Below are 26,828 nucleotides of genomic sequence, written 5' to 3' on the forward strand. Positions count from 1 at the left end.
GTAGCTAAACCCAAGCCACTCCGAGCCTCACACCAGCTACAATACAACTGTCAGGTCAAGTGCATGAAGGGTGAGGCCCCTGCAAGGCAGCTGCTAAAGAAAGCACCGCATTGATCTCCAAAGCAGGCAGCTGACAAGCTCCATCTTTCTGTGCACGCATGAGCACTAGGCACAGACAGGGTTGTTAGGAGTTTCACAGACATGGATCCAAGACACAGGATAGGACTGGTCTCTAATGTGACACGGTGATAGCACTTATTTAGTGCTTTCAGAAACCACAGATTAGATGGTGCGATTTGTCTAGGATGGTTTGGAACAGAACGTTTGACTCCAGAAGCCATTCACAAAACAATCGCTTCACCACATGAACTCTGGCATGGCAGTGATTTTACTTCTTCGGTTACTGCACGAGGCTGGGTTTTTTTCTTTCCTGCTGATGGTACTAAAATGATTGCTTAAAGCACAAAGCAAAGCGAAGAAAGACAGCCATTAAGCACGTACATTTTATAAAGAGAAATGTTATTACCTGGAATAGTCACCTTTAGCTTCCTACAATTGAAAAATAGGGACAAAATTAAAACACGATCTCTTCAAAAGTCTTGAGTATTAACTTTGCTATTCTCAGCATTGTTAATTTTAGCTTTTTGGCTAAATCCTGACTTCAGTTCTAGTCATGCTACCCCAAGGAAGTCACCAGAGTTGCAGGCATATATGGAAGAGAGCAGAATTTGGCCCCTAGCGTTTCCAGCTGTAGATTTTCCACCTGCACCAGTGCTCACGCTGCTCCCAAAACACTACTGAATTTCACATTCAAACCCCATGTCACTTACTATTGAGAGATATAAACAGAAAGACCCAGTCTCTCTACTTTAATCAGCTACATCCAGCGAAAGGCAAACATTACAAGAAGGTCAGTGGTTGTGATAGGTCGGTGTTCATTCACGATGAAAACAACCATTCACACAGTCCAAGCCAACACAACCTCACCTTGCATTTGTCAATGAAAACGTAAACCATTTTTAAGAAAGAGGTTGTGTTCAATCACAGATTGTACCATAAACAGATTGTAAATCTCATGACAAAAAATAACAAGAACAAGGTTAATGATTTGACATAAAATTAATGGTGAGGAAAATATTTATTTTTACCAAAACAGAGAGAAAAACAATTAGATTTTGGGGGGTTTTTTTTAGTCCTCTTGAAAGAAAATTCATATGAATTGTGTAGTAACTTTTAGCTACAGTACTCTATTTCCCTTTCCCCTCCAACATCTCCTGCCATGAAAACAAACACATCAATTATTTGTGGCACAGGAGGAAGTGACAAACAGGTTAGAAACCTGCTGTAATATCTACAGACCTGATTGAATCACTCTGTTCAATGATCTTTCTCACAGAAAAAGGTTACACTTGATTTCCCACTCTCCAACCTGAATTGTTGGAATAGTAAATTCCCTGACTGGCCGTAATAAAATAGCAGCTCCCCAATATGTCTGTAGTGTAGATAGTGTAAAATGTGGCACAAATGAACCACAAATTGCTGCAAACATGCCTAAGCTTCAAAGTTGTGGGTTATGTTAAAAAGCAACTGCACACACACACAAAAGGATAATCTTACCTGTAAAATCAGGGCTGCTAATCTGAAGATTGTCTCACTTTCTACCTCAATCTGCCCCTGTTTACATAAAGAGGAAAACATTAACGTGCATATCCTGACTCAGCAGCGAGGGGACACAGCCCAGGACTACTGAATCTGGGAGGCTGTCACATTACTCTGTACCTCTAGGTCTCACTCCATTGCAGACCATACCACTGCAATGAGGGAAGGGGGGAGGGAAGAATTACCAAGTAAAGTTTTAGTAACTCTGACATTTGTGGGGTTGATTTTTTTTAAGATTAGTTCAAGAAAGTTAATTCTGAAAACAGGATTCAGGGAGAGAAGAGAGGTAGCTGCTATTTGAATGTGTCGGTGGTATAATGAATCACGTCTTTGTCTCTGCAATTTAGTACATTCAGGCCCTACAAGTTTCACCAGACCAGTTGGCTGCACTCAGGTTCCAGATATGATATTTCGCTGTTTGGTGTGTGTCTTTGTCTCTCTCTCTCTCTCTCTCTCTCTCCCCAGTGAAGCTTCCAGTCACCACTCAGTTTATCTTGTCATTGCATATTTTCTGCATAAATCTTTACTGATTGCAACTAACCCTGTCAGAGCAAAGGAGTCCTGATCCTGCACACCTTAAACGTAAGGAGACATCCGAGTGCACAAGGGACGCGGGATTGAGCCAAAGATATGTACGTCTTAAAACATGGCAACTCCTCAGGGCAAGGACCTAGTTTGTTATTTGTTTGTAAAGTACCATGGAAGCAGCAAAGAATCCTGTGGCACCTTATAGACTAACAGAAGTTTTGCAGCATGAGCTTTCGTGGGTGAATACCCACTTCTTCGGATGCAAGAAGACCCACTTCTTCGGTCTGCTTGCATCCGACGAAGTGGGTATTCACCCACGAAAGCTCATGCTGCAAAACTTCTGTTAGTCTATAAGGTGCCACAGGATTCTTTGCTGCTTCTACAGAACCAGACTAACACGGCTACCCCTCTGATACTAAAGTACCATGGACACCCATGCGGCTGCATAATTATTATTAATAATCATTAGGTACAACATAACACCATTCAGACTACACTTCCTTTGCCGGATCAAGCCCATCAGAAGAAAAGACGCAAAGTTATTATTTTACTATGACGTTCAAAACAATTTCTCAGAATCCTTGCCTCCTAGATGTTCCTTCTTCACCCAACTCAAGGGAAAGAGCCACTGGCCCGACTGTTACCCAGCAATGTGCCCTGACAACACCACACACCCAGTAACGTTAGAGATGTACAGTAGGTGGCCAATGCCAAAACACTGCTTTGGCGAATGCATAAACTCTCGTAGCTCCTCCTGGCTACAGCCTTGAGTCCAAACTTACGAAGTTGGGCATCCACATGTGAAGAGGCTGGTCTGGTTCATCAGTGGTGAATATTAGTCACTGCTGTAGCATATCCAAAGGCCCAGTGAGGACCGGGGCCTGGGTTTGTACTGGGTGCTACAAAACCACACAGCAAGACGGAGCCCCTCCTCAAAGAGTTTACAAGCCAAGACCCTTATCTTGCAAACACCGCACCTTGGCACATGTGAATGGCCCCATTCTCACCTTTGTCAGGCAGATGCATACGTGTTTGCAGGAACAGGGATTTCTATCGCATTCCACACCAGCAGTCAGGCCTGGGGCAGTATCTGGCCGCTTACAATGGGCTCCTGGGTTAGGGAAATTAGCCCCTTGCCACTTGAATGAAGGACAGAGTGGGGCCAATGAATTTTTGAACAATAAATATTTTCATTTTTACAGGGGAGAATATTGAACATGTTACACCTGCCTCTCGTAACTCAAGCCTCAGCACACTCTGAGCCTACTGGGAATGTCAGGAGTTCTGCATGGACAGGTAAGATGCAGTAATGTGATGCCCCAGAGAATTACAGAGAGCTATCAGAGTCAAAGTCTGCCTCACATGGTAGCCAACGATACACAAGGAAGTGATGTGACTAGCATCATGTCTGGCTGCCTTTGACTTTTCTCACCCTATAGATCAGATACTCCAGTTCATGGAACTGAAAAATTGGGTATGAGATCGAGCAAGACTTAAATCTACAACTCTGGGATTATAATCCAATGCCTTAACCACTCAGCCACCATGTCTCACAGAGAGAGATCCTGAGCCACATTGCTTTACAGTAGCTGAGGCCCACTGAGGCTGAATTCAAAGTGAGCTGGCAAACACTTCACAGTTTTCACAGAAAGGGCATTTGCTGCTGGTGCTGCCAGCAGTACAAGTCATTCCTCTCTCTCCCTCCCCAACTCCCAGCAAGTCTGTCAAGAACGTTAGCCTACAAGGAATTTCCCCCTTCCAACAGGTGTTGATACTATGCTACTATCCCTAGGCCGGCCCCAGACTAGGAGCATTCTGTACAGATGTGTTTTATTCACGCCAAACAAGTGTCACAAATAACAGAGAAAAACAAGACAAAGAATTGCACTGTAAATACTTTCCTTCACTATGGAGATATACACCTCTCTCTCGGAACTGGAAGGGACTCCAAAAGGTCAGCGAGTCCAGCCCCCTGGCTTCACTAGCAGGGCCAAGTACTGATTTTGCCCCAGATCCCTGAGTGGCCTCCTCCAGGATTGAACTCACAACCCTGGGTTTAGCAGGCCAATGCTCAAACCACTGAGCCAGCCCTTCAGGGACATATTGAATGTGGATTCCAATGTAAAAAGCAAAGCCTCAGCTCCTGAGCTGCCACCCACCAATGGGTGCTCAGCCCAGCTCAGAATTAGGATGTAAAAGTAGCTTCAAGTCCTTTGTGCTCCCCTGACTCTACATCAGACTCGTCCACTAATGCAATTTAGAATTACCAAAGGCCTCAGAAGGGCAATTACGGCAGGGGATCATGGACTGCAGATGGTCACAACCTCTTTCCCCAGCCCAGGCCCTTGGCAGCAGCCCCAGGGCAGGGGGCCTAGGAGCCTCGGTGGCAGGTATGCCCACAGGAGGCAGACCCCGCACTGGCTGGGGAAACCGCCTTTAGCCAGTGATGCTGCCTCTGTGGTAACTTTGCACCAGGTGAGTAGCGCAAAACTGCTCTGATATAGCCCAAGATGTGGTCCATCATCTCTAAGCACCCAGCAAAAGCCTAACTCAAGTCTTACACCAAAGGTCCTAACCCCTTTCTAGCTAGTCCCAAGGAAAAACTTGCTTTACCATCTGCTTCTGATAAGGGAAAAGCCTCTGGGGAACGCTTCTCCAGCAAGCACCCAGAGTGAGGCTTTTCTAATGGCTTTTCAATCCAAAGAGCCCCCCAGGTGAACTAAATCCTCCTATTACAGAAGGTCTACATTAAGATCCCTTACACAAATGAGACCAGCTGCTCTGGCAGGATGTCTGGCTCATAGGTGTCTACTCTAACTCCGCTAGAGAAATGGGTCTGGTTATGATCAGTTGTGACTGTCAGAAGAATCCGCACAGTCTGTTGAATAAATCTGCTGTTTAGAAAGAAGTAGGCATACCTACTGGTACATGAGAGCCAGTGGGTCTCTAAGGGACGTTAAACACAGTGTTACAATACATGTCTGTTAATCACGGCAGAACCCACTTAGTGGTAACCGTACCATTAAGGTAGACTTAAAAGCATGCATAAGTGTGCCCAATGGATGGAGCACAGGACTAGAACCCAGGATGTCTGGGTTTTATTCCCAGTTCTGCCACTGTGAATCACCATGGGACCATGGGCAAGTTACTTACCCTCCATGCCTCAATTTATCCCTCTATAAAATGGGGCTAATACTTGGCTACCTTGCAGGGGTGCTGTGATGCTTAATGTTTCCAAAACGCTTTGAAGATGAAAAGCTAAGTGAAACACTTATCATTATTAATAATTATGATTATTATTACACTGATCTTAAATATGTATTTACATGGCTGTAAATGAATATTTTAAGAGGTGCTGGGGACTCTACTATGCACGTTATGACGTTTTGTGATAATTACTATTAACAAACAACAACATCACAATTGACGGAACAAAGCACCTTAGCCAGGATATTAAGAGGCTGGCATTCAAATCCATTCAATCATGCAACAGGGATTGCTTCTTTGAGTGTAGTTTCAGCCTCCATCCTAGGATTTTGTTGATTCATGTCCCTGCCTCCATATATTGTTTTGCTTGTGAGTTATAATTCAGAGCATGTTATTAATTGGGTTGTTCCCCATATTGACCTATATTGGACAGAACGCTGCAACTAACTTTACAAGCACCATGTTCCTCATTCCTTTCCAGCAAGGCACATTGCTCGTGGAATGGAAACATACTGCACATTCAACACTCAAATCCTAATTGTAAATTTGATAATTCTGCAGACCAAAGCGCTGTGAAAAAAATGCATAATGGATAGGTATAAAAATCCCAATCTATTAAATGGAAGCCAAATTAGAGCCCATAATAGCTGGGGGGAGTGGATGGAGATGACATACTACAGGGCTGGGGAGCATTACGATCATACAAGGCATAATAGCTTTTCCACAGCCTTGCACCTTGTGCAGACATTTACTCCTATGCAACAGGAGGTCTGATTCTAAGGTCATGTAAATCAAGCTTCGCTCCACTAACTTCCGTGGAATGATACCAATTTATATCAGCTGTGGATGTGGCCCAAGCACTCAGCATTACACAGGCCTTAATGACCATGCAAGGTGCAGAGCAGTGAAGAATCAGACCCAGTGTTTTCAGGGGAGCTTCAGATCTTACTAGACCTTTAAAACAAGGTGATGATGTCACTAACCTGTAGCCTTGCATTCCCTAGTCCTTTCAGACTCTTGCATGAGTGCACTGGTACATGAGGAGGCTCCAGGAGCCCTGTCTCTACTTAGGGCCAGTTGTACTCTGGCCTTATCTTTAGGACACAGTGGATTGTTTTTTATTATTGTTTATTATTTGTCTGAATGTAGCACCTAGAAATCCCACTGTGCTAGGTGCTGTACAAATGGGGGGCAGAGGGGAGAAAGCACATGCCCTGAAGAGCATAAAATCTAAATAGACAGGGGCACTGAGAGAAGAAGTGACTTACCCACGGTCACACATCAAGTCAGAGCCAGGCCTCCTACCACTCATTCCAATGCCCTAACCACTAGCCCACGCTTGTGGATGGACTCCAATCTATACATCAACATGTGTTCATTCGAAAGGCTGGGAAGCCTTTCCAACAAAGCCAGGCAGTATTCTGAGTTTGTAACAAAAATCCCAAACCGGCTGAGCTGCGTGTGGTTCCAGGTTCTGCGATGACAGTTCAGCACTGCTCCAGCAATCAGAGCAATTTTCGAAATCAGAGGGGAACGACACACTGATAAGGATTCATTTGCATGTCCTGCGATGGCCGGACCATTTAAGCAAGCAGGCCAAGGGGCTGGGAGCTAGGTCTGCAGCACGCTGAGAACCACCTGTCGAACATGAAGGTTGGATATTTTCCTAGCGTTATCCCAACCGGGAATAAGGTCACTAGGAAGAGGTTAAGTAGACGGATGTAATTCAGATAATGGTATCTGTTTCTTACACATTTCAGATGTAAATAAGTCTAGCCAGAATCAACAGAACTGCTCCACGGAGGGGATGGAATTTATATTTTTCAATTAAGATTTGCAGTAGGGACCAATTGTTTTAATAGAAGAGCCAAATTCATCTGCTGGTGTAGCTTTCCAGAAGTCCGTGGGTTTACCGCGGGACTGACTCTGGCCCAACTTGTCCAGGTGGCTTTTCTCAGGCAGAATAATGTTAGACTAATAAGAGGATCTAGCAGCTGTCCAAGCTGAGTACTGTAGAGCAGGAGAGCATCAATATTCACAATGAGTAGTAAAGGCCACGTCCTGCCTTCTCAGGGCAGAATTTGGGCCCTGAGTCATCAAAAAATTTAAGCATGTACTTAATGCTCACTGATGCCAGCAAGATTTAAGTATGTGCTCAAGTGCTTTGCTGACTAGGGATGGATTTAAGAACATACTAAAAATCGTGCAAGTGGGCAACACTGAGTGGGACAGCGAGCACTAAGTAGGCACGGTAAAAATCAACACAAGATTCCTATTGTCACATGGGTGCAGTACAAGTCAGAGTCCTCTTGAAAATTGTATCAGGAAAGAGGAGTTAATTGTGCTAAGCAAAACTTTGGAGTACAGGCTATTCTGAACTGAAGAGTAGTAAAGAAATGCACCGGAGTTCAGTTACAGAGACACCTGGAAACGGTTTAGACTCAGAGCCAGAGTACGGTCATGTCTACACTACAAAAATAAGTCAACCTAACTTACGTTGGCATACAGCCGCCGCAGTAATTACCTCACTTGTGCATGTTTATGCTTTGTTCCTTGTGTCAGTGGTGCGTGTCCTCACCAGGAGTGTTTCCATTGATTATACTGTCTGTGGGGGGATTGCAGGAAGGCTCTTGAAAGCCAGTCGACATAAGCAACACAGTGTCTGCACAGACACTGAGTCAACCTAACTACGTCAACCTTGACTCCACACCGCTCGTGAGTTGGTGGAGCTGGGCAGTTACCTTGGAGGGAGAGAAAATTAAGTGTAGACTTTTCCATAGTTAGGTCGACGTAAGCTGCATCGTGCCAACCTAACTCTGTAGCGCAGACCAGGCCTAAGAAATCAAGACTTGAAACGGCTCCGTCAAAGCAACAGTCTGCGCATGTGGAAGAAAACAAATAAATCAATTACCAATAAATTTCAAATGAAATTTTAAAAACTGGCACCTAAATAAGACCCTTACGCCACATTCAAATCTTCCTCCTCCTCCCCTCAAAGAGAAACCTGAGTGGGGTTTTAATATTTACCCCTTACTACAGGCTAGTGATGTCCAAGTAGCTTCAAGAAGGCCAGATAACTGCATCTATAATGACCCACAATTACTAGGAGAGGGAGACGGGGAAAAAAGTGAGAGAATGAGTGAGAAGGATGGAATTAAAACGAGGGAGCAGGTGAAAGAGAGAGAGAGAGAGAGGAGAGAGAGAACCACAGCATGTGCGATAAAGTGTTTCAAGGGAGACAACTGGATGTATGTGGACACAGTGTAAGTGAATGCAGAGCAAGGCCAACCTCTACCTTCTTGCCCGTCACCACCAGTTCCCAAAGCAGATCAGTGCAATGATTTCTGGGATGTCTGACAGCCCAATGGCGAAGTATTAGTCAATGGAAGTCAGATCCTCACATTGTAAAACAGCTCTACAACTTTCCTTCTGATAAAATCATTCGGGAGTGACAGTCTCAAGCAAGGGAGTGGCTCTAACGATAGAAGGTGTGGTGAGTAGGAACAACCTGTTATCATATGACAAAGGTAGCTAGGGAGGACTGAAGTTGGCCAAGCAAGTGTAACAACTCGCCCTTCCAGGGAGGCTACATTGGACAATGATCAAATGAAGCAAACGCTGATAAGAGATGAATACCCAGTAATTGAAAAGAGATACCTAGGGGCCCTATTTCGATCACTGACATTTACGTGTACATCTTAATTATAGGCAGAGCTAATAGTGTCACCTAGAGGTAAGATTGCTCCACACATCCCATTATAAGACCCAGTTTTCAGTGGCTTATACCTTTGCCAAAGTTAAATCATTTGGGCTGAAATTTTCCATGCCAGGCATCTGTCTCCACTGATATTTTTGGGGAAAGTTTTAGATCAAACAGTTGAGACTATTTCTCAGAGTGAGATAAGGGAAAATACACTGCTTTGCCCATGGTTTTGTTGAGAAACTCTAGCACCTCTGTGCTGTAGAGTAGGGACTTGAAATTTGTCAGAAGCGCCTCCCCAGCACCAAGGATGCCCTTTTGCCATTTCCCTGAAAATTTGCCCAAACGTGACTAATTCATAGGCCTAAAACAAAAAAAACCCTCAGTTTACACATGCTCAGCTGAGACTTGTTCAAGTATGGCAGTTAAATTCTCCAAATTCTCTGTCTGCACTGAGCATGCTCCATCCCCCCACAGCTCCTACATGCTGACCAGACTGAGCATGTGCCATCCCCATGGGTCGTGCTTCTTCCTGGGACTGCAGGGCCTAAGAAGAACTTCCCTGCTCCTATCGACCCACCAGCCAGGGGCTGTGAGCAGGGACATTCCCTCCTCTGCATTCAGTGCTCCTGCTTCTGGACGAGGAGGTGGTGGTGGTGGCAGCAGGTTGATTTGAATGCAGGAAGGGCAGGGAGGAGCAGAGGGAGATGGGCCCCAGTTCTCCATTAGCTGAAGGGTTGAGATCAGTGCAGTGAATCTAAAGGTCCAAACCCTGTTTTTGGGGGGGTCAGTGTGGTTCCACATGATAAAATGTCTGGATTTGGGGGTTGTGTTTTGTTTTAAAACAGCAAGTTCCATTAACAAAACCTACTTTAAAAGAACATTAAGGTTGCAAAGTCAAGCACTCAAAAAAGTCAGGAGATACCAGAATCCAGAAGACAGTGGGAACTTACTAATGGCACTGGCAGACACTCCGCAAGTCCCTTCATTATCGAGAGCTCTAGCTGCACGTATTGCACTCGATCCAACTGGTGGAGAGCAGATTGGTTTGTTATGGAGATCCCATAATTATTTAATTACACAGTGTGGTGCACAGGTTTTTCTCATTAATGTACAAAGCAGAGGTGTACAGAATACCAGGTGCAGTGAAACCGCTGAGTCCTGCTCAATTGAGGAGGCAGGAGCCATAGAAAGCGTGCACAATGTGAAGCCCCAGTGCACCACAGAGAGCCACTCCATGGAAGCTCCTTCATGGCTGAGTGCAGGGGTTGGATAGCCGCTCAGAAGCTAATGCAACCCTGAGACTGAAATAGCAGCCACTGACTGGGTAGGTGCTGTCGATCAGCAGCTGAAGTAGGGATAGAGAACGTCTCAGATCTCTTTCCTGGCAGTGATCCCCAGTGTCCATATCAGTGGCTCAGGCCTACCTCAGCTGAGATGCCTAAAACTCACGACTGTCAGGCCTTGGTTAGCCAAGTGGTGAGCTGAGACTTCAGAGCTTCCTGCTAAACTCCATTCACTTTGTTACATCCTCCATCTGCTCCAATCCACTCTGCCCTGTTCACATGCTGTGTCCAATCGGACATCTAGATTCAGATCTCTGGAGACAGGAACTCTTTTCTTTGTTATTCATCCATATAACACTTAGCACTGCCTGCCATTCAGTTGTCCATGCGCTAACTGGCAGTGGACATTGGGCTACTCCAAACTCCAGGCAAAACATGAAGGAGGGAGGCAGACTGCAAGACCAGGCTTGGTGCAAGACCAGGCTTAGCTACATGGCAGGTTATTAGACCACTCAGAAGTGAATGGGACATGAGCTGCAGTGATGTCCAGAAAAAAAAAGCAAAAAAAAGCAGCACCTCATCAGGGAGCGGTGGGGAAGGGAGCCTAGAGTACTAGTTATAAAAGCCTGAAGTACCCGTACTCACGCATGCGCCAGTGATAAGGAAACACTCCTTTAGCACATCTGAGTGGCACAGCTCAGTTCGCCTTAAATGGGGTTTTATTTGCATTGTTTGTCTTGCATGGTTCATGGGGAAAGCAAAGTCAGGTGGACAGCACAGTAAACACGGAATGAATTGTGCAGGCTAGTATGTAGTAGGAGTTTTTTCTTTAGGTGTGCAACTTGGTATTACTTGCTGCAAGGACCTTACCTAACATGCATTGCACAAGCACGGATGGTGCTGAAAGACAAGTCAGTGATGAAAGTCTTTGCTGCTGAAGTACCTGTGGTCAAGATAGGGCAGCAGGAGTGTGAAAGTAAACCTGGTTAATTGGCCAAGCGAAGCCAGGTGAAATGCTCAACTCAGGGCATTTCTCGGTTTGTCTGTAGCACAATCAATTCCAAACTCTCGGGGAACATTCTAGTCATGAGTGGGCACAAGGCTATTGCTGCAAATCGGAACACCAGAAAAGCTTGATTCACAAGAAAAATCAGGGCCCTGGCCTGACTGGTGCTGCAGGCAGAAGACTCACTCTGCTGCCCACACATATCAGAGGCAGCAGCTTAACCTGCTGCGGGAGAATGGCTGTGGCCTGGGCTCTAACAGAAACAGGAGAGGCGCAGAAAGACAGCTTGTAAGGAGGGGACTGGCAGGGTGGGGGAAGAGCAGAATGTGAGGGGGAAATGGGGACCCGGATGGGGAGGAGGCAAGAGTGTGGATGGAGACAGTGTCGCAGGGACCAGAGAGAGAGGGTGAAACATGGAGGAAGCAGGGACCAGAGGGGGGAAGTGGTGTGTGAGCAGCAAAGCAGGATCCACAAGGAGCGGGGGGAAGACAGGGAGTAGGGAATAGAGGGGCCACACAGACACCCTGGAATAGGTGACGGGTGACTTGGAGGTGGTGGTGATGGGAGGGGGGGTGTGACACAGTCACTCTGGCATGTAGCAGAGAGAGCGAATGGGGGCCCCACAGAGCCCCTGCTGTGCCTTGGGGAGGGAAGAGACAAATGGGATGCACACGGATCCTGTGGGATGGAAGTGGGGAGAATGGGGAACAACTGCATGGGAGGAGGGGACCACGAGGGGCAGGGAGCCATTGGCACAAGGGAGGTGGGAGGGGTTGCAGGGAGTCCTTGAAATAGAAGAGGATGGGAGGGTGGCACACAGGGACCTGGTGGGGTGAGGGAAATAGAGGGATGCAAGGAGCCCCTGGCGTGTGCAATACACTGGGCCGACCGAAGTTACAAAGAGCGCGACCCCCTAGTCAATCATACACTTACTGTGGGGATCATATGTCTGACTGGCTGCCCAGCTTCCTCCGTGGAAAGGGGTCGCTGGCTCGGAACTCCAAAGGGAGGAAGAGCTCGAGGAGAGAAGTTATGTAGAGCAGGGTTGTTTTCTGCTCCACGGGGGCTGGTTGTTCACCAGTAAGTGCAGCCTGGAGCAAAAGGACTGTCCAGACTCCCCGGGGCCAGCAGGGTCACCCTGCACAGTGACCCAGGGCTCCGTTAAAGTGCAGCCGGCACCGCGCCCTGCTAGGGCGGCTGGAGATGCTGGTCTGGTTGGCTAGTTAGATTCTGCCACTTTTACTCACACCGAGTAGCACCTTCCGCTGTGAGCCAGCCCACTGAAATCCAAATGACCCCTTGTGGAGCAAAGTGCTCCTTAACGGGAATAAGAGATATTGAAGGCATTGATCTCCCTTCCCCTATATTAAAAATTCCCCTTGTATTGGAGGAGGAAAAGCATGGAAACTAAATCAGAGCACTGGACCTAAACTACAGACGAGCTTCAGAGAAACTGCCCCATAGACACACAAGGACTAAATTCTACGGAGCGCTTCTCACATGAAAAGCATGACGCCAATAAATGTTTTTTTAATAATTACATAATTAGGTAGCACTTTCAGCCTGAAGGATTCTACGGTACTTTACAAGCCATGGGGAAAAGTCCTCCTAGGCAGTGGACTGGCACAAGGCCTAGATCACATTTAAGTATGACTTGGTCACTCAAAGTAGACTTGGCTGTTGCTTAAGCCTTGCACCGGCCCTTGGCACAAGGGTGAATTTCACCCCACGTGGATACAGTACCACTGAAATGTGCACCAACACACGGCTCACTCTGCAACTGCACATACCCATCCAGCTAGGCTCTGAGTCAGGAACGCATCGGTATTCAGGAAAGAACGTGTGCTTTAGAGTTAAGCATTTGCCTAAATCCCATTAAAGTCACCGGAAGTTAAGCACACACTTTAAGCTAAATACAGGCGCAAGTGCTTTCCTGAACTGGAGCTTTTTTTAAAGTTTCTCTCTGTTTTTTAAACAGTGAAATGTGAAAGAACATGGAGAACAGTCCTGTGAAAATAATTAAGATGCTATTTTAAGCCATCTTTATCAACCCATCCAGGTTTCCATTCTTCCCTCACACCCTCCTGGTCTGATCACCCACCTTTTGAACTGCGTTCCTGTCCCACAATGGAGCTTCATGTAAAGATCTAGGGTAGGATACGGGCCTTTAATATCTCATCATTCAGGTAAACAGAGTGAACAGGTGCATTACGGAGATCCCAGCATCATGTGCTTCATGGATAGGTTGTTGCTTTTAAAGACATTGGGGTTCCTTACGACATGCAATATGAGTGAAGCAGAAAAACAAAACAAAAACAAGAACAAAACAAGAAACCCACACAACAAGTCTAAGCTTCCCTACCTGGATTAACTACTGGGAAATACCAGAGAACATCGGATCTGTCATTAATGACTAGCAGTGGGTTGCTTCACTGAAGTTGGGAATGTGGTTATATTTTGTGGCTGACACTACACTTTCCTCGGACTGCGTCTCCTTGTCCTGAAGCAAAAATGAAAGTGACTACGATGTTTATTGAGTTAGTGTGGCTTTTGAATATGTTTGAGGTGCCCATCGTTTCATCTGCAGTCCAGTTCTTAAATGAGAGTGTTAATTCAACACAAATGTAAACTGCATTTTTGATCATTTCTAATGAGCTGAAATCTCACATAATTGTGATCAGATGTTCCCCACATGGCATTAAACAACCAGAAAGTAACTCATTTTCGTGTTAAAAGGCAATGGGCCAAATTTATTCCTAGGGTAAATCCACTGACTTCAATGGAGCTATGCCAAAGATGAATTTGACTCAAATTTCCAGCCACCCTTCAGCTTTTCCACCCACTCACAACTGATAGCCCACTTTTATACGTACCATCAGCCCTTTCGCACATGCAAATCCCACATATTTATGGCTTTATCTAACTCATTAGGAATATTCAATATACCATCAAGAATTGTTGCAAATCGCATTACTGCCACGAACAGAGAAGTGTACTGTGCATAAATACTAATAATCAAGCCCAAGATGTTAAACATTTATAATGCAGCAGCCAGGTGGAGCTCTACTGTGCTGGGTGCTGTGAAAACAGTGACAGTCCCTGCCCCAAAGAGCTTGCAATCAAAAAGAAGGGATTTACTGAGGTGAGTTAGGGGGATGGTATTGTACTGCATGGTGTAGCATGTTCCCAACACGACAAGCAGAGATAGCTGAACCCACCGATATTCAGGCTTGCACTGCCGAGTTCAGAAAAGCTCGACCCCGATCTTGTTCTCTTGGCATGGGATCCTGCAGTGTAAGGATCTTTCGGGATGGTACCCCAACGTGAAGCCAAGTGAAGACACTTAGGTCATAGTGCTGCAGTATTGTCTTCAAACCCCAATTGACGTAGGTGCTGTTCCTTCTAACTCCTTGCCAGACTGTACACCCAATGTTATTAGCAAGCGAAGATAAAACTGTTCCCCTGGACTGCTGCTGTCCTACCTGTGCGGCATCAGTTTTAACCAGCACGGCTAAGAGGAAACCGGTCTGCTCTGATTTTGTAATGATCTATATACAGAGATAAATGTCTTTGCTCAGTGTTCATTTCACCAGCTTGGAATGAGAAGTTACACAAGGAGAAGGGCTGTCTGGTTTTACTGTACTTTGTTAGTATCCCAGTGCTGCTCTGAAACTTTTCTTTATAGCAAACCTCCTTTCTGAATTTTAAGCCAAGCTCCCTCTCCTTATGCTTCCTATAGAAACTGTACACGAGGGAAAACTATTTCTCTCATCTTCTGGCAGTTGTGCTGTGCAAAATCAGGCAGCTGGCACTTTGTACGCTAATACCAATTAAAGCACAGGCCTAGTGAAATAAAAAGGGCTCTCATTCAAACAGTGACACACAAAGTGCTGAAGTAAATCACTGCATGATACACAATGTTTATTCCAGCACTTTGCACATGATCATCAGTTTCAATACTATACAACTATGCTGTGTGAATAATAATATTCATCAGGGCCAGATGCAAGTCTTCCTGGCTGGCTAGATGTTTATATATGGAGTATTTTTTCCCCTTGTCTTTTATACTGCATACACATAAATACACACACACATACTTACCAGACAACCCGATGTTTTGATGTGACTAGCATTTAATTTCTACCAACTTCCAAGACACTTACTTGAGAGGACAAATAGACTGAACTTGAGACTCATCGGCTATTAAGCTCGACCAATGAAGTCCAGGACTCTTAACAGATGTTTACTTTGGTTTTTTGTTTGTTTTTTTTAAACTTTTGGGGGGCTGAGGGGTGGGAAGCGGGCTTCCATTTTCCTCCCTCTCTCAGAAACAAATTCCTATACAAGTGAGAGCCACATTCTTGCCATTAAATGTTCTGTGTGAGGTTTCCACCCAGCCAGAAACAACAGCTCTTGATCTACAAACCTTTAAAATGCGATGTGTGTGAATGCTAGCAAACAATGGAGCTGCACGGGGATGAATTTGAACTAATACCTGGACTCACTACACCAGTTAGTGAGTGAATGAGCAGATTATTCTGTTTCTCTCTAATATCTGTCAGAATTGAGTTCTATACTCCCCACGCTTCACAACTAGGCAGGTTGCATGAAAAACAACAGAAGTGCCAGCTGCTTGACTTTACAGCACCAGAAAAATCACAGCAACATTAGGCACTGCTGCACTGGAGTTTATTGAAACATGGTTCCTGTTACAGCAAAGGTTTGGCAGACTGGCATAGGTAAGGGTTTGATGTGCCCATACAATCCTCATTTAGGATTAGGGATATTCCCCTTCCTCTGGAGAGCTAATTTATACTGTTTAAAACATGGTAGCATGACATGACATTCCAGTGTGAATTTTTGAATTTTCTATACACAAAGTGTTAACTTCCTAACCAGAAAGAGAGTGTGTGTGTGTGTGTGTGTGTGTGTGTGCGCGTGCACATATATACACACATGTACATACTTTTAATATATGTATACAAGTGTATGTTCTCTTTGTTCTTGACTTTATGGAGTACCTTCAGGGAAAGAAGTAACCACATTCAAATGAATGTGTCTTGCGCACTGGGCCATATGCTCCCCTTGATCTTGATGCAGAGCTGTGGTTGAGATTAATGAAGAACTAAGGTAGACACTTGCGTTAGGAATTCAATATTACATGTATGTGGGAAGCGCATGTATAATGTCACTTATTGCTGAGGGCTAGCTGCGAAATTCTGATCCAGATTTCAAACAGATATTTGGATGTGGGATTTTGGTTTAGCCAGAGGGCTGTGAAAATCGCATCCTGAAACCATCGCCGTCCCATTCATCCACATACCTGAAGTTGCAGGAGTGTTTAGATTTGAATCCTTCAATATACTCTAGAAATATGATTTCATTAATACCTAATTTATCAGCCAGTCTAGTGATGGGCTCTAATACCTGAAAATGCATAATAATGGGTAAAGGTTTCAAAAGACATCACACGTTACCTTGTGCACACAAGATTTTGCGTTCAGAAAAAAGAGTTCTACTGTGTTTTTGTCCTTCAGAAAGGAGATGCTTTCAATGTAAAACCTGAAAAAAAGAACAAAGCGACTTTATTTTCTAACCCAGGTTCTGTTCCCCTCCCATGTCATTCTGATTTCCTCATTTTTTGTTCCCCCGCAGTACAGATGGTTCAGAGGATCTATGACTTATTGCATTTAATTTCCTGCCTATTCGTAGGGAACAAGCAGAAAGACCTGAGGAGAGATCGCAAAAAGGGAATGACAAACACCCTGTTAAACAGATAAGAGCTATTTGACAACTTTTCATCTCTTTTGAAAACCCTGTCAGATTTCAAAGAGGCAAGTCATCCTCTTAAGCAGAGGAAAGACACCCTGGAATTGGAAAAGGGTAACGCAAACTCTGTTACAACTCGACAAAGCCAATGCAAAATCCACCGTGGCAGAGGGATTAGTGCTAGCGTGGAAGATTGGTGGATGCGTGACCTTGGAATCACATCGGGTCCAGGAACTCATGGGCGTTCTAGTTCCAAGACTTTGCACAGAGAGCCGGCCTCTCCGCACTGTTCTAGATTTCCCCTTCCCTCTGAAACAAGGGCCAGTTCAGGATTGTGCTGTCTCAGAGCTCCCTGTCCATAGGTACGCACAATCTTCCCCCATGGGGCTCTGGGGGCAAGACATAGACAGGACTCAGCAAGGTTGCTCAGAACAAACTAGAATGTCCATTGGAAATAATACAAGCTTGGAATGCTGCTTCCTGGCTCTGTCCCCACCTGCCAGCCACGCCACCCCCGCCCTGAACCAGTATGGTGGGATCCCATGTGGAGGAATCATAGAATCATAGAATATCAGGGTTGGAAGGGACCTCAGGAGGTCATCTAGTCCAACCCCCTGCTCAAAGCAGGAAAATCCCCAACTAAATCATCCCAGCCAGGGCTTTGTCGAGCCTGACCTTAAAAACCTCTAAGGAAGGAGATTCCACCACCTCCCTAGGTAACCTATTCCTCCTAGTGAAATAGTGTTTCCTAATATCCAACCTAGACCTCCCGCACTGCAACTTGAGACCATTACTCCTTGTTCTGTCATCTGGAGGAGGTGCTGTTGGCTCCAGGACTGGGGAAGCATTTGGCACAGTGGTTGTTCTCCTCTCGTGCGCCTCCCTGACTGCATTTTGCTAGCACTCAGGTGCGTTAGCAGCCTTCCATACTGTGCACTGGAGGGGTGCAAAGGGCCCTAAATGTTTATCAGTGCTGAGCAGTGTCTGTAAGTAGCAGGGCCGGCTCCAGGCACCAGAGCAGGAAGCAGGTGCTTGGGACGGCCAATGGAAAGGGGCGGCACGTCCGGGTCTTTGGTGGCAATTCAGTGGCGGGTCCCTCAGTCCCTCTCGGAGGGAAGGACCTGCTGCCAAAGTGTCACCGATCACGGCGCTCCCCCCGCTGCTTGGGGCGGCAAAAACGCTGGAGCCAGCCCTGGTAAGTAGGCATCCCGTGGGATTACTATGGAGATGATCAGGGCTGTCACATGGTACCCTGAGGTTCAGTTGCCAGCATGTGGAGTTTAAGAACCAGAGGGTAGAGGCACATTCGTGTCATCTGACCTCTCTCTAACCATGAAAAACCCGACACTGAACCCTTCTGATCCAGTGCATCTTCTTCCCACAAGGGGCAGCTCCCTCTGTTAACCCTTCTGATCCAGTGCATCTTTTTCCCACAAGGGGCAGCTCCCTCTGTTCACCAGCCTTTCAGAAGCCCCTTTTTGTCTGACTAAATACAACAGGTGCAAGGGCATCTGTTTACAGCGTGGCCACGCTGCAGAGCTCTTGGCAGCTCTTAGGAGTGCTTAAGAATGTGGAGTCCTCTAAAGGAAAGAGTGTTTTCTTATTTGCAAAGGCTCACAACCAGGAAGCGCGTGGCTGATTTGCTAAGGGAATTCTTTACACATGGTGATTCCAAAGGCTTTGTCTGAAGCGTCTGCACTTTCTTCCATGCAGCCCCTTATGCTTTGAACCATCCTCTCTTCTCTTCGAGTGCCGAATAACCTCTCCATATACTATCAAAACCCTCCTGAAATCACGGTTTCCTCTCTGAAGCCTTGCTCCGCTGGCCTCTCCTTGACATGCTCGTCATTGTGAGCTTGTACCATTACTGCCTGTGTTGTCGTGGACTAGCTGACGTACCTCTGCTCTCTACTGGCTGCATAGCAGTACTGATTCTGACATGTCCTGGTCTGAAACAAATTCTCCTTTGGCTCAAGTACAAGGGGGATATACCGCTGTTTAGGGTAGGGTGACCAGACAGCAAATGTGAAAAATCGAGACAGGGGGTGCGGGGGGGAAATAGGAGCCTATATAAGAAACAGACCCAAAAATCGGAACTGTCCCTACAAAATTGAGTCATCTGGTCACCCTAGTTTAGGGAGGATCTGAGCTCTGGCCTCACTGCCACTCTGCAGACATTAGCGGCCACGATGCGGTAACGGTCACATTCTTAGATGGCGAGGGCTTGCTACAGTGTCATATTTACTTGGATTTAAACTACCCGAAAAGAACGCATGCCCTCAAAAACATATCCTGAAACTAAATCCCATGCCTCTTGGATTACCAAGGGACACCCATCTTTTAATCCCTCCATCTAAGCATACAGTATTTTCTATGGCTAGATGGATGGGCAGGGATCACAGCCCAGATACTGACCTCAGCTACATGGGCATCTGTAGTAATTCCAGTAAATACAACGGAGTTATTCCAGAATTACACTGGTATAAATGAGATCAGCGTCTGGACCACATAACACTTGCACATACACAAAGCCAAGGACTTTGCTGTCACTCTCTAGAAATACTAAATAATAAAAATGACAAGTTCTATAAGTTGCTTTTGCTGTGTGCTTTTCCCCTAATACTCACTTGGGATATTACACTAAACAGCACCAAGACTATGAACGTTACACACGAAACGGTGCTTAGACAATGAACATCTATAATTCCGGAAGCACTTATCTCTCAAAGCAAGATAACACAGTCCCGTAAAGCCTTTTTTTAGCTACATCGCTGCAAGGTATGAACAGTTCACTATCAAAGCATGGGCTTCTCAGAACGATGGAACATTTGGGGGCCACACGGTCCAGTCTCCTACTGCAGGTCGGTGGTGTAGCAGGGTGGCTGATTCCTGAGCACCTCCTTGTGGCCAGAGGTCACTCTGCAATGCCCTGGTGCCAATTTCTCCCCTCTTCAGGGCCCCTTCATAACTCCCAGTCCACAGGTGATCAAAACATTCCCTTCCTGGGGCCCCACTTATGGAGTCCTTACATACTGGGCCTCCAGGCCCCACACCCAGTTCAGTCTCTCTCTCCCGACAACACAGGAAGAACAAGGCCCTGCCCCGAAAAGCCGGCAGCGTACATGCTGAAGTTGACAGCCAAAAGCCCAGGAACGGGGACGATGCTAATTTCCTCTGGCAAAGGTGTTAAAAAGTGTTGGGGGGAGAGAAGGCACATTGCTCAAAAGGCTAATGTTCACATTTGCTCTTTATCCCCCAAGTAAATCTCCTTGACCCCTTCCATCAGTTATTTTGTGTTTACGAAATGGCTCTTCCTTGCTCCTGTTTTAAAACCAGGCATTTTATACCCAGCAGACACAAGACTTGTTTAAACCCAAAACCACGAGGCGTTAAACTGGCAGGAGACGTGCAGTAGGAAGCACCGGCACCATTTCTACCTCAGTTCTGGTCCGAGGCAGAATTCTGAGGTCACATGGCCCACACAGGCCTGTGTTGTGCTAAGCAGGAGCGTCGCTCTCTCTCCCTGCCCCTGCCTTTCCACTGAAGTTGTGTGCACACAGCGCTGTACCTAGCCTTTCTCATAGACTCACAGACTTTAAGGTCAGGAGGGACCATTATGGTCATCTAGTCTGACCTCCTGCACAACGCAGGCCACAGAATCTCACCCACCCATTCCTGTAACAAACCCCTAACCTATGTCTGAGTTATTGAAGTCCTCAAATCGTGATTTAAAGACCTCAAGGTGCAGAGAATCCTCCAGCAAGTGACCTGTGCCACACGCTGCAGAGGAAGGCGAAAAACCTCCAGGGCCTCTGCCAATCTTTCGACTGCTCGCATCTGGGTTTAATTAAAGAATAGATGATGACAAGGCACATGTGTTAGGGAGAGATAAGCGTGTGGGCGCTAACCACCCAAGGCATGTGCCAGGGTGTGAAAACCCACTGTTGCTCACACGTCAGAACTATACGCAGATCTTAAAGGCACTATTAGAATATATATTTTCTGTAGCGCTAAATAATTTGTGTATTGTCAACTATTCCTATATCCTCCTCTTTTCCTTTCTAAAGGCCTCTCCATGCACTACCTACTTGCTCATTTTAAAATAGTTTAAGCTTTTATGCCCCTAAGATGCAAATTCTACCCCAAAGTGCTTGGGCTTAAAATTAGCTTCCAGCAGGTTCTCCTCCCAAGTCAACTCTTTCTCTCTGTATTAACTCTTTCAGTGCTTTCCAATCTCTCATCTTGTAAGGAATACGTAACAGGTCCTGGCCTAGATCTTCCCTCCCAGCCAAGGTGCGCACAGCACAGCTCAGGAAGCATGTGTGTAAAGGTGGCTTTAAGATACCTTTGCCGCCCCCACCCAAACTGGCTGTTCACAGTTTCAGTCCTCTGATGCAAGCCAGGGCAGCCCGAGGTCAGTGGATCTCTGCAAGGGTCCTGCCCATATGGAACAGAGCGCTTTACATTTCATGAAAGAATAGGGAAGGTTAGTCATGTGACCAATTTGATGGCCAAGTCAGTGACAGTATTTCTGCTCTGTTGCCATGTAAGCGACTGAAGTTCAATACGTAGATTCAGTTTCGCATTTCCTGGCCAGAGGCACTGAATGTTTAGGAGGGACGAGGGGCCCGTAATAAATATATTTAAAGGGAAAAGCTCAGTTTAGGGTTTTTTTTTAAAAAATGGGGGAAGCTACAAAATCTAACAAGAAGAAAAGCATATTCAGTGAACAGCAGGTACTGTTTATCTTGAACCACCCCCTACTGTGTCCTCAATACAGACAGCGCAGCCTTGTGGCGCCTACTTACCCATGCTACACAAATCACTGTTCTCTCAGAGTGCCTTACAAATTTTTTTTTTAACAAACTCAGCAAAAATCTAGCAAGAAGTTGTGTCATATTAGAACTGGAGAGTGGAAAATATCAGCCTCATTTCATTTTCCAGACTGACTAAAATGGAAGATACTAGCAGCCAGCACAAATGGGGAAAAGTAAATTTAATTGTTAAGAATTAGTAAGTTTAACTAATCAAAGTTGTTAGTAGCAATTCAGGCAAGGAAACTTTTTAAGTATAGGATTCTTAAAAAAAAAAAAAATCTTGACCATGGCAGTTTAATTTAATAACATATTGTTTTGATTTAAAAAGGGAACAACCAAATTTCCATAGTATCTCATAGCTAACCAGCATTTATCAAGGAGTTAATTGCTTTTTAAAAACAACACATATGGCTTTGACTTTTATTTCCTCTATCAAATTAATTATCAATTAATTATCCTCTATCAAATTAATTATCAATCCTTTGAAACAAAAAGCTATAAATACATCAAACCTGTAATGTTTGGTATATATAGTAACATTCAGAAAACAATTACTTACCTAACTGCAAAGTATAAAGTTGCTGGACCTGGTTTCTTGGGCAAGTCGTGATCCAGAACTCTGTGATCTAACTGCAGCCATATATTCTGGCCTCTGTAGGAACAAATGGGGAGTGGAGGGGATATGGGGAGAGGAACAGGTTCCATTAATAATACTGAAACAGATTCCCTTCAGCACTTGCATTTGCTCAAACCGACACTTTTAAGAAGAGCAGGACTGAGAAATCCTGTTCACACTAAAGTCTGGGACAAAACTTTCAACTCTTCAATCGAGGCAGGATTTGGCCAAATGTCTGTTTAGTTACTGATATACTTCACACTCAGGACTCTGAAGAAACCAAGGGCACCCCCATTCCTAAAACTGTCAATGAAGATCAGACATGAAGTTCAGAAGAACTAGTATGTTTCCCCTCCACATTAAGGCAAGATCCTGCCCTGCTGTTGCAAATTGGAGCACCTCCATTGACTTCGAAGTAGCCATTCCAATTTACACCAGCTGAGGATCTGGCCTGTAGTCCAAGGGTGGGTGCCCTTTACAGCAGAAAGATGCTGGTTCCATAATCACTGTGTCCGCGATGAGACTGCAGCACGTTGTGCTGTCATTTCCCAGCATCTGCGGATGCAGGCCCCCAAGATGAAAAGCCTGCTTTTGAGAATTGCCAACTCACACTAAAGAGAAGGGCGAGGTGCCCACATTTCAGAGCACAGCTTGTCTGTGGCAGCACTGTAATCTGGTCAATCAGGCGCCCCTGCACACTTTGTTATTGAACAGTGCATTGGCTGAATCAGTTTAGGGTGGTGTCCACAGGGAGTGACCGAGAAGAGAACACACGCCTCCCCAAGCACCATTTTTAATAACAAGTAGGAACAAAATGGGGGACGTGGTTTGCGCCTCACTTTGCCCTGTGCATGAGCTTGGAGAGACAGGCACTCGGTAATGCCTAGTGCTGCCATCTGAGAGATTCTGGCACTGGAACAGGCCCCAAGCCTGCACAGCATGACCGCCCCCCAGAGGTGACAGGCTCACACTCCAAACACCGACAGGCATGTGGCGTCTTTAGCAGATGCCTATAAATTCTCTGTCATTTGTCAAAATTTCTGCTTGCTTTTTTGGGATACTAGCCGCCCTTATGAAATACCCAGGGAGTGCTTTGGAAAAGCTCGGCAGGTGGAACGGCCACTAAGCAATTAACGAGGGGAAAAAAGTCTCATGGAGTTCTCCTGGGAGGTTGGGAGGAGTATAAACATCACCCTAGAGCTATTTATAGAAGAAATGCTGGAAGAAAACATTTTACAACAATGAAAAGGGCAAGGACGTTGCAAAAACATTCCAAAAAGAGTCCCGGGGAGGAAAGCAGCTCTTCACAAAATACACCCAAGGCAGTGCAAAGAAGGGCTTCAGAAGCAGACACCTCCTCATACAGTGGTGATACCCAGCTACTATGACATTCTAAAGAGCATCCTCCACTATTCCCCACCCGTACCCCCAAAATCCCTGGCAAGGGTACTGCCTCTACAGCTGTGGGTTGACGCACAGCTTTGTACAATGGGAAGAAAGTTGGCCTTGTGATTAAGGGTGTCTTTACTGTCACAGACTTCCTATGTGACCTACAGTGATAAGGGATGTGCTAAAAAGGGCGAGAAATGTCCTAGGTAGGGCAGGGATTAACGTCAGCCCTGTAATAAAGATGTAACTAGGGCCAAAATCCAGTTCCACTGGCTACTGTTGCAAACCTCCACCCCTCCCAAGCTGAGCTTGTTTTTGGCACGGTTCTTCTGCCATTTCTGGAAGCTGGGATGTGGTTGCACTGGAAATGCTCATTATGAGGGAGTATAAAGTGACTCGTGCAATGTCACGCAGTAAAATGCACACTGAGGCTAGGCAACATGCTCACCAATGTCAGCAGCTCGAAGGTTTCACTAACAACTGGATGAGAGAGGAATTCAAGGAGTTAAAATGCATGCTACTTTTGCAGCTGTTTTTGGTAGACTGAAAAGTGGTTTAGACTTCTAGAAAAATAAGCAAAAGGCGCAGAAATAGGGAGAGTTTATTACTGTGTTATCTGACTTCAGATTTCTCTGCAGTTATGCCAGTTAAGTATTAAAGGTTTGTTTATACTGGGTTTGAGGCCAGAAAATACAAAATGATGTAATTGATTCATACTAAAAATGCTTGCATATTCCCCCAATTTTTTTTTAATTGCCCAGAGAAGGCATGTATGAGTGTGCTCATATGTGAAGGAGAGAACACTGAATCAGCTTTTCCACCTTTCACTTGTAAGACAAATAAGAAAGGGAAAAATAAACCCAAAGAGGATTGTATAGAACTGCCCTTCTGTTTTGTCATGGTGTGTCATCCTGACTCAGCTAGGACCATTCTAAGGGGGAGGAAAACAGGAGTCATCTTTAGATCATTGTGGCTTGGCCTGGAGTCCAACTTCTATGCTTTTTGGGACGGACTGAGATGTTGGTTTGCAACAATCATTTCACCAATTGTTTAAAAAAAGAAATACAGATACTTACGTATCATCTATAAACGTTATCCCAAAATACTCCTTTTCTTTGAGGTTGAAATGTGATGCCACCAGATCCAGTAACTCCCGAGACAAAAGTTTGGGCTATTGAGAGAATCATCAGCACATCATTACATTCAGCTCAGCCATTTTATTTTTAAACTAGTCTTCTCTGGGTGTGCTGCCTTAAAGGGACTTTGCCACATACTGGTAGTTTAAAGCACCATGATGCAGTCTACTACCCAGCTGGGTCCCATGAAGCCTTGTGCCCTTGGGTATTGACTTCCCAAGTACAGCAAGACTCTAAACCCCGGTTTACCTGTCAGAACTGCAGAAATTTAGAACCAGACATAAATGACTAAGTGGTTGGAGAGCAAAGGCAACTAAGTTCTTCAGCCTTCCCAAACCAGTTGAAATGTATAAAAAGAAGTGGAAGAAAGGAGTGGCTAGTCTAGGGGAAAGACTGGACTGAATTCAGGCTTTTCATGGACCTTAATGCAGGAAGGACTTTTCAATATAGAATCTGTTATACCCCAGAAAAACTAGACCTTTTTTTCTCCCCTTATGACAAGGTCCCATCCACCCCAAAACACAACCCAAAACACAGATCATTTTCAAAAAGATTTTAAAATTGAAACTCAGAAGAGCTTAATGTGTTATAAGTTGTAATGAGAACAGATGTTAAATAAAAGCTATTTATTGAAAAATTTCCAAATGTAACAGCACCGAGAGCTAGAACATGAAACTAGTGACACAGGACAGGTCTGTTTGTTATCATCCAAGCAAATAACAAAAAGATGAAGTCTGATTTAGATTTTTAAAATCCATTCCATGTTACTAATCTGAGGACTTGTTAGTCACACAGATGAGGGCTAAATGTTTTTTAGATGCGCCTCTTTGACCTTGGGGTCTAAGTCCCATTTCAAAAGTGATGGAGGCACTCAGAAGCCAATGAGATTTAGGAGCATAAGTCCTCCATCACTTCTGAAAATGGAACTTGGGCGTTTTTGAAAACTTTACTTATGGACATTTAAGAAAAGTTTGACTGTGTCCATTTAAGCTGGTAAAATACAATTAAGTGGATTGCATTAAAAAGCATAGATGCCACTATAAAACCAGGCTGTGTTGGGCAAAGTGATGCCCCATAAAGGGTGTTTACCTGAACCAGCAGTTCCAACTTCCTGTCATCAAGGAGCTGCACCTGGCAGTGCCTGCCTTCTGTCATCTAGAAAGATAGGAACACATCAGTGGTGAGGGAATGGAGAAAACTCAGTTTAAAAGCTGCAGACGGCAATTACTTATGGCAGTAGGTTTTGATGTCCTTGCTACTGAGCCACACTGGAGGATGTTTTGGTAACTAAATCTCCTCCCTATATGAAGGCTAAGGTTTTTTCTCTCAGAAGCTGCTGAGCACTCTCAACTCCCATCAACTTCAAACTGTAGTTAAGGGTACTTAACACCTCTCAGGATAAAGATGAAAATTACCCAAAAGCTGTAGCAGAGCTGCAGTTCAGTTGTAATTGCATTGCACTTGGCCTGTGCAACCAGACTTATTAATACCTTTACACACAGAGCTAGCAATGTTCTTATGCCTTAAAGCTCTGGCAGAGCAACCAGCACTGGGTACAAACAAAACATTTATTCAGAGATTCCAAGGAGAGAAAGGACCATTGTGATCATCTACTCTGATCTCCTGTATAACACAGGCCAGAGAACTGCCCCCAAAATAATTCCTAGAGCGGGCCATTTAGAAAAAAAGATTCAACCCTGATTTAAAAATAGTGA

At 45.2% G+C, this 26,828-nt stretch overlaps 1 protein-coding gene across 6 annotated transcripts in view; it reads right to left on the reverse strand.

Annotated features, from left to right (window-relative positions):
* FRMD4B (FERM domain containing 4B) overlaps positions 1 to 26,828 on the reverse strand; it is a 186,754-nt gene that overhangs the window by 53,901 nt on the left and 106,025 nt on the right. For all 6 annotated transcript variants that reach the window (XM_045024462.1, XM_045024459.1, XM_045024461.1 and 3 more), the window contains 6 exons: positions 26,203 to 26,268; positions 25,054 to 25,148; positions 22,532 to 22,624; positions 16,864 to 16,948; positions 1,618 to 1,674; positions 527 to 549 (listed from right to left, as the gene is read on the reverse strand). In XM_045024462.1, the coding sequence (XP_044880397.1) occupies positions 527 to 549; positions 1,618 to 1,674; positions 16,864 to 16,948; positions 22,532 to 22,624; positions 25,054 to 25,148; positions 26,203 to 26,268 (419 nt within the window). The remainder of the gene's footprint in view (positions 1 to 526; positions 550 to 1,617; positions 1,675 to 16,863; positions 16,949 to 22,531; positions 22,625 to 25,053; positions 25,149 to 26,202; positions 26,269 to 26,828) is intronic.

The sequence above is a fragment of the Mauremys mutica genome, chromosome 7, assembly GCF_020497125.1.
Source record: "Mauremys mutica isolate MM-2020 ecotype Southern chromosome 7, ASM2049712v1, whole genome shotgun sequence".
NCBI classification, from domain to species: Eukaryota; Metazoa; Chordata; order Testudines; family Geoemydidae; genus Mauremys; species Mauremys mutica.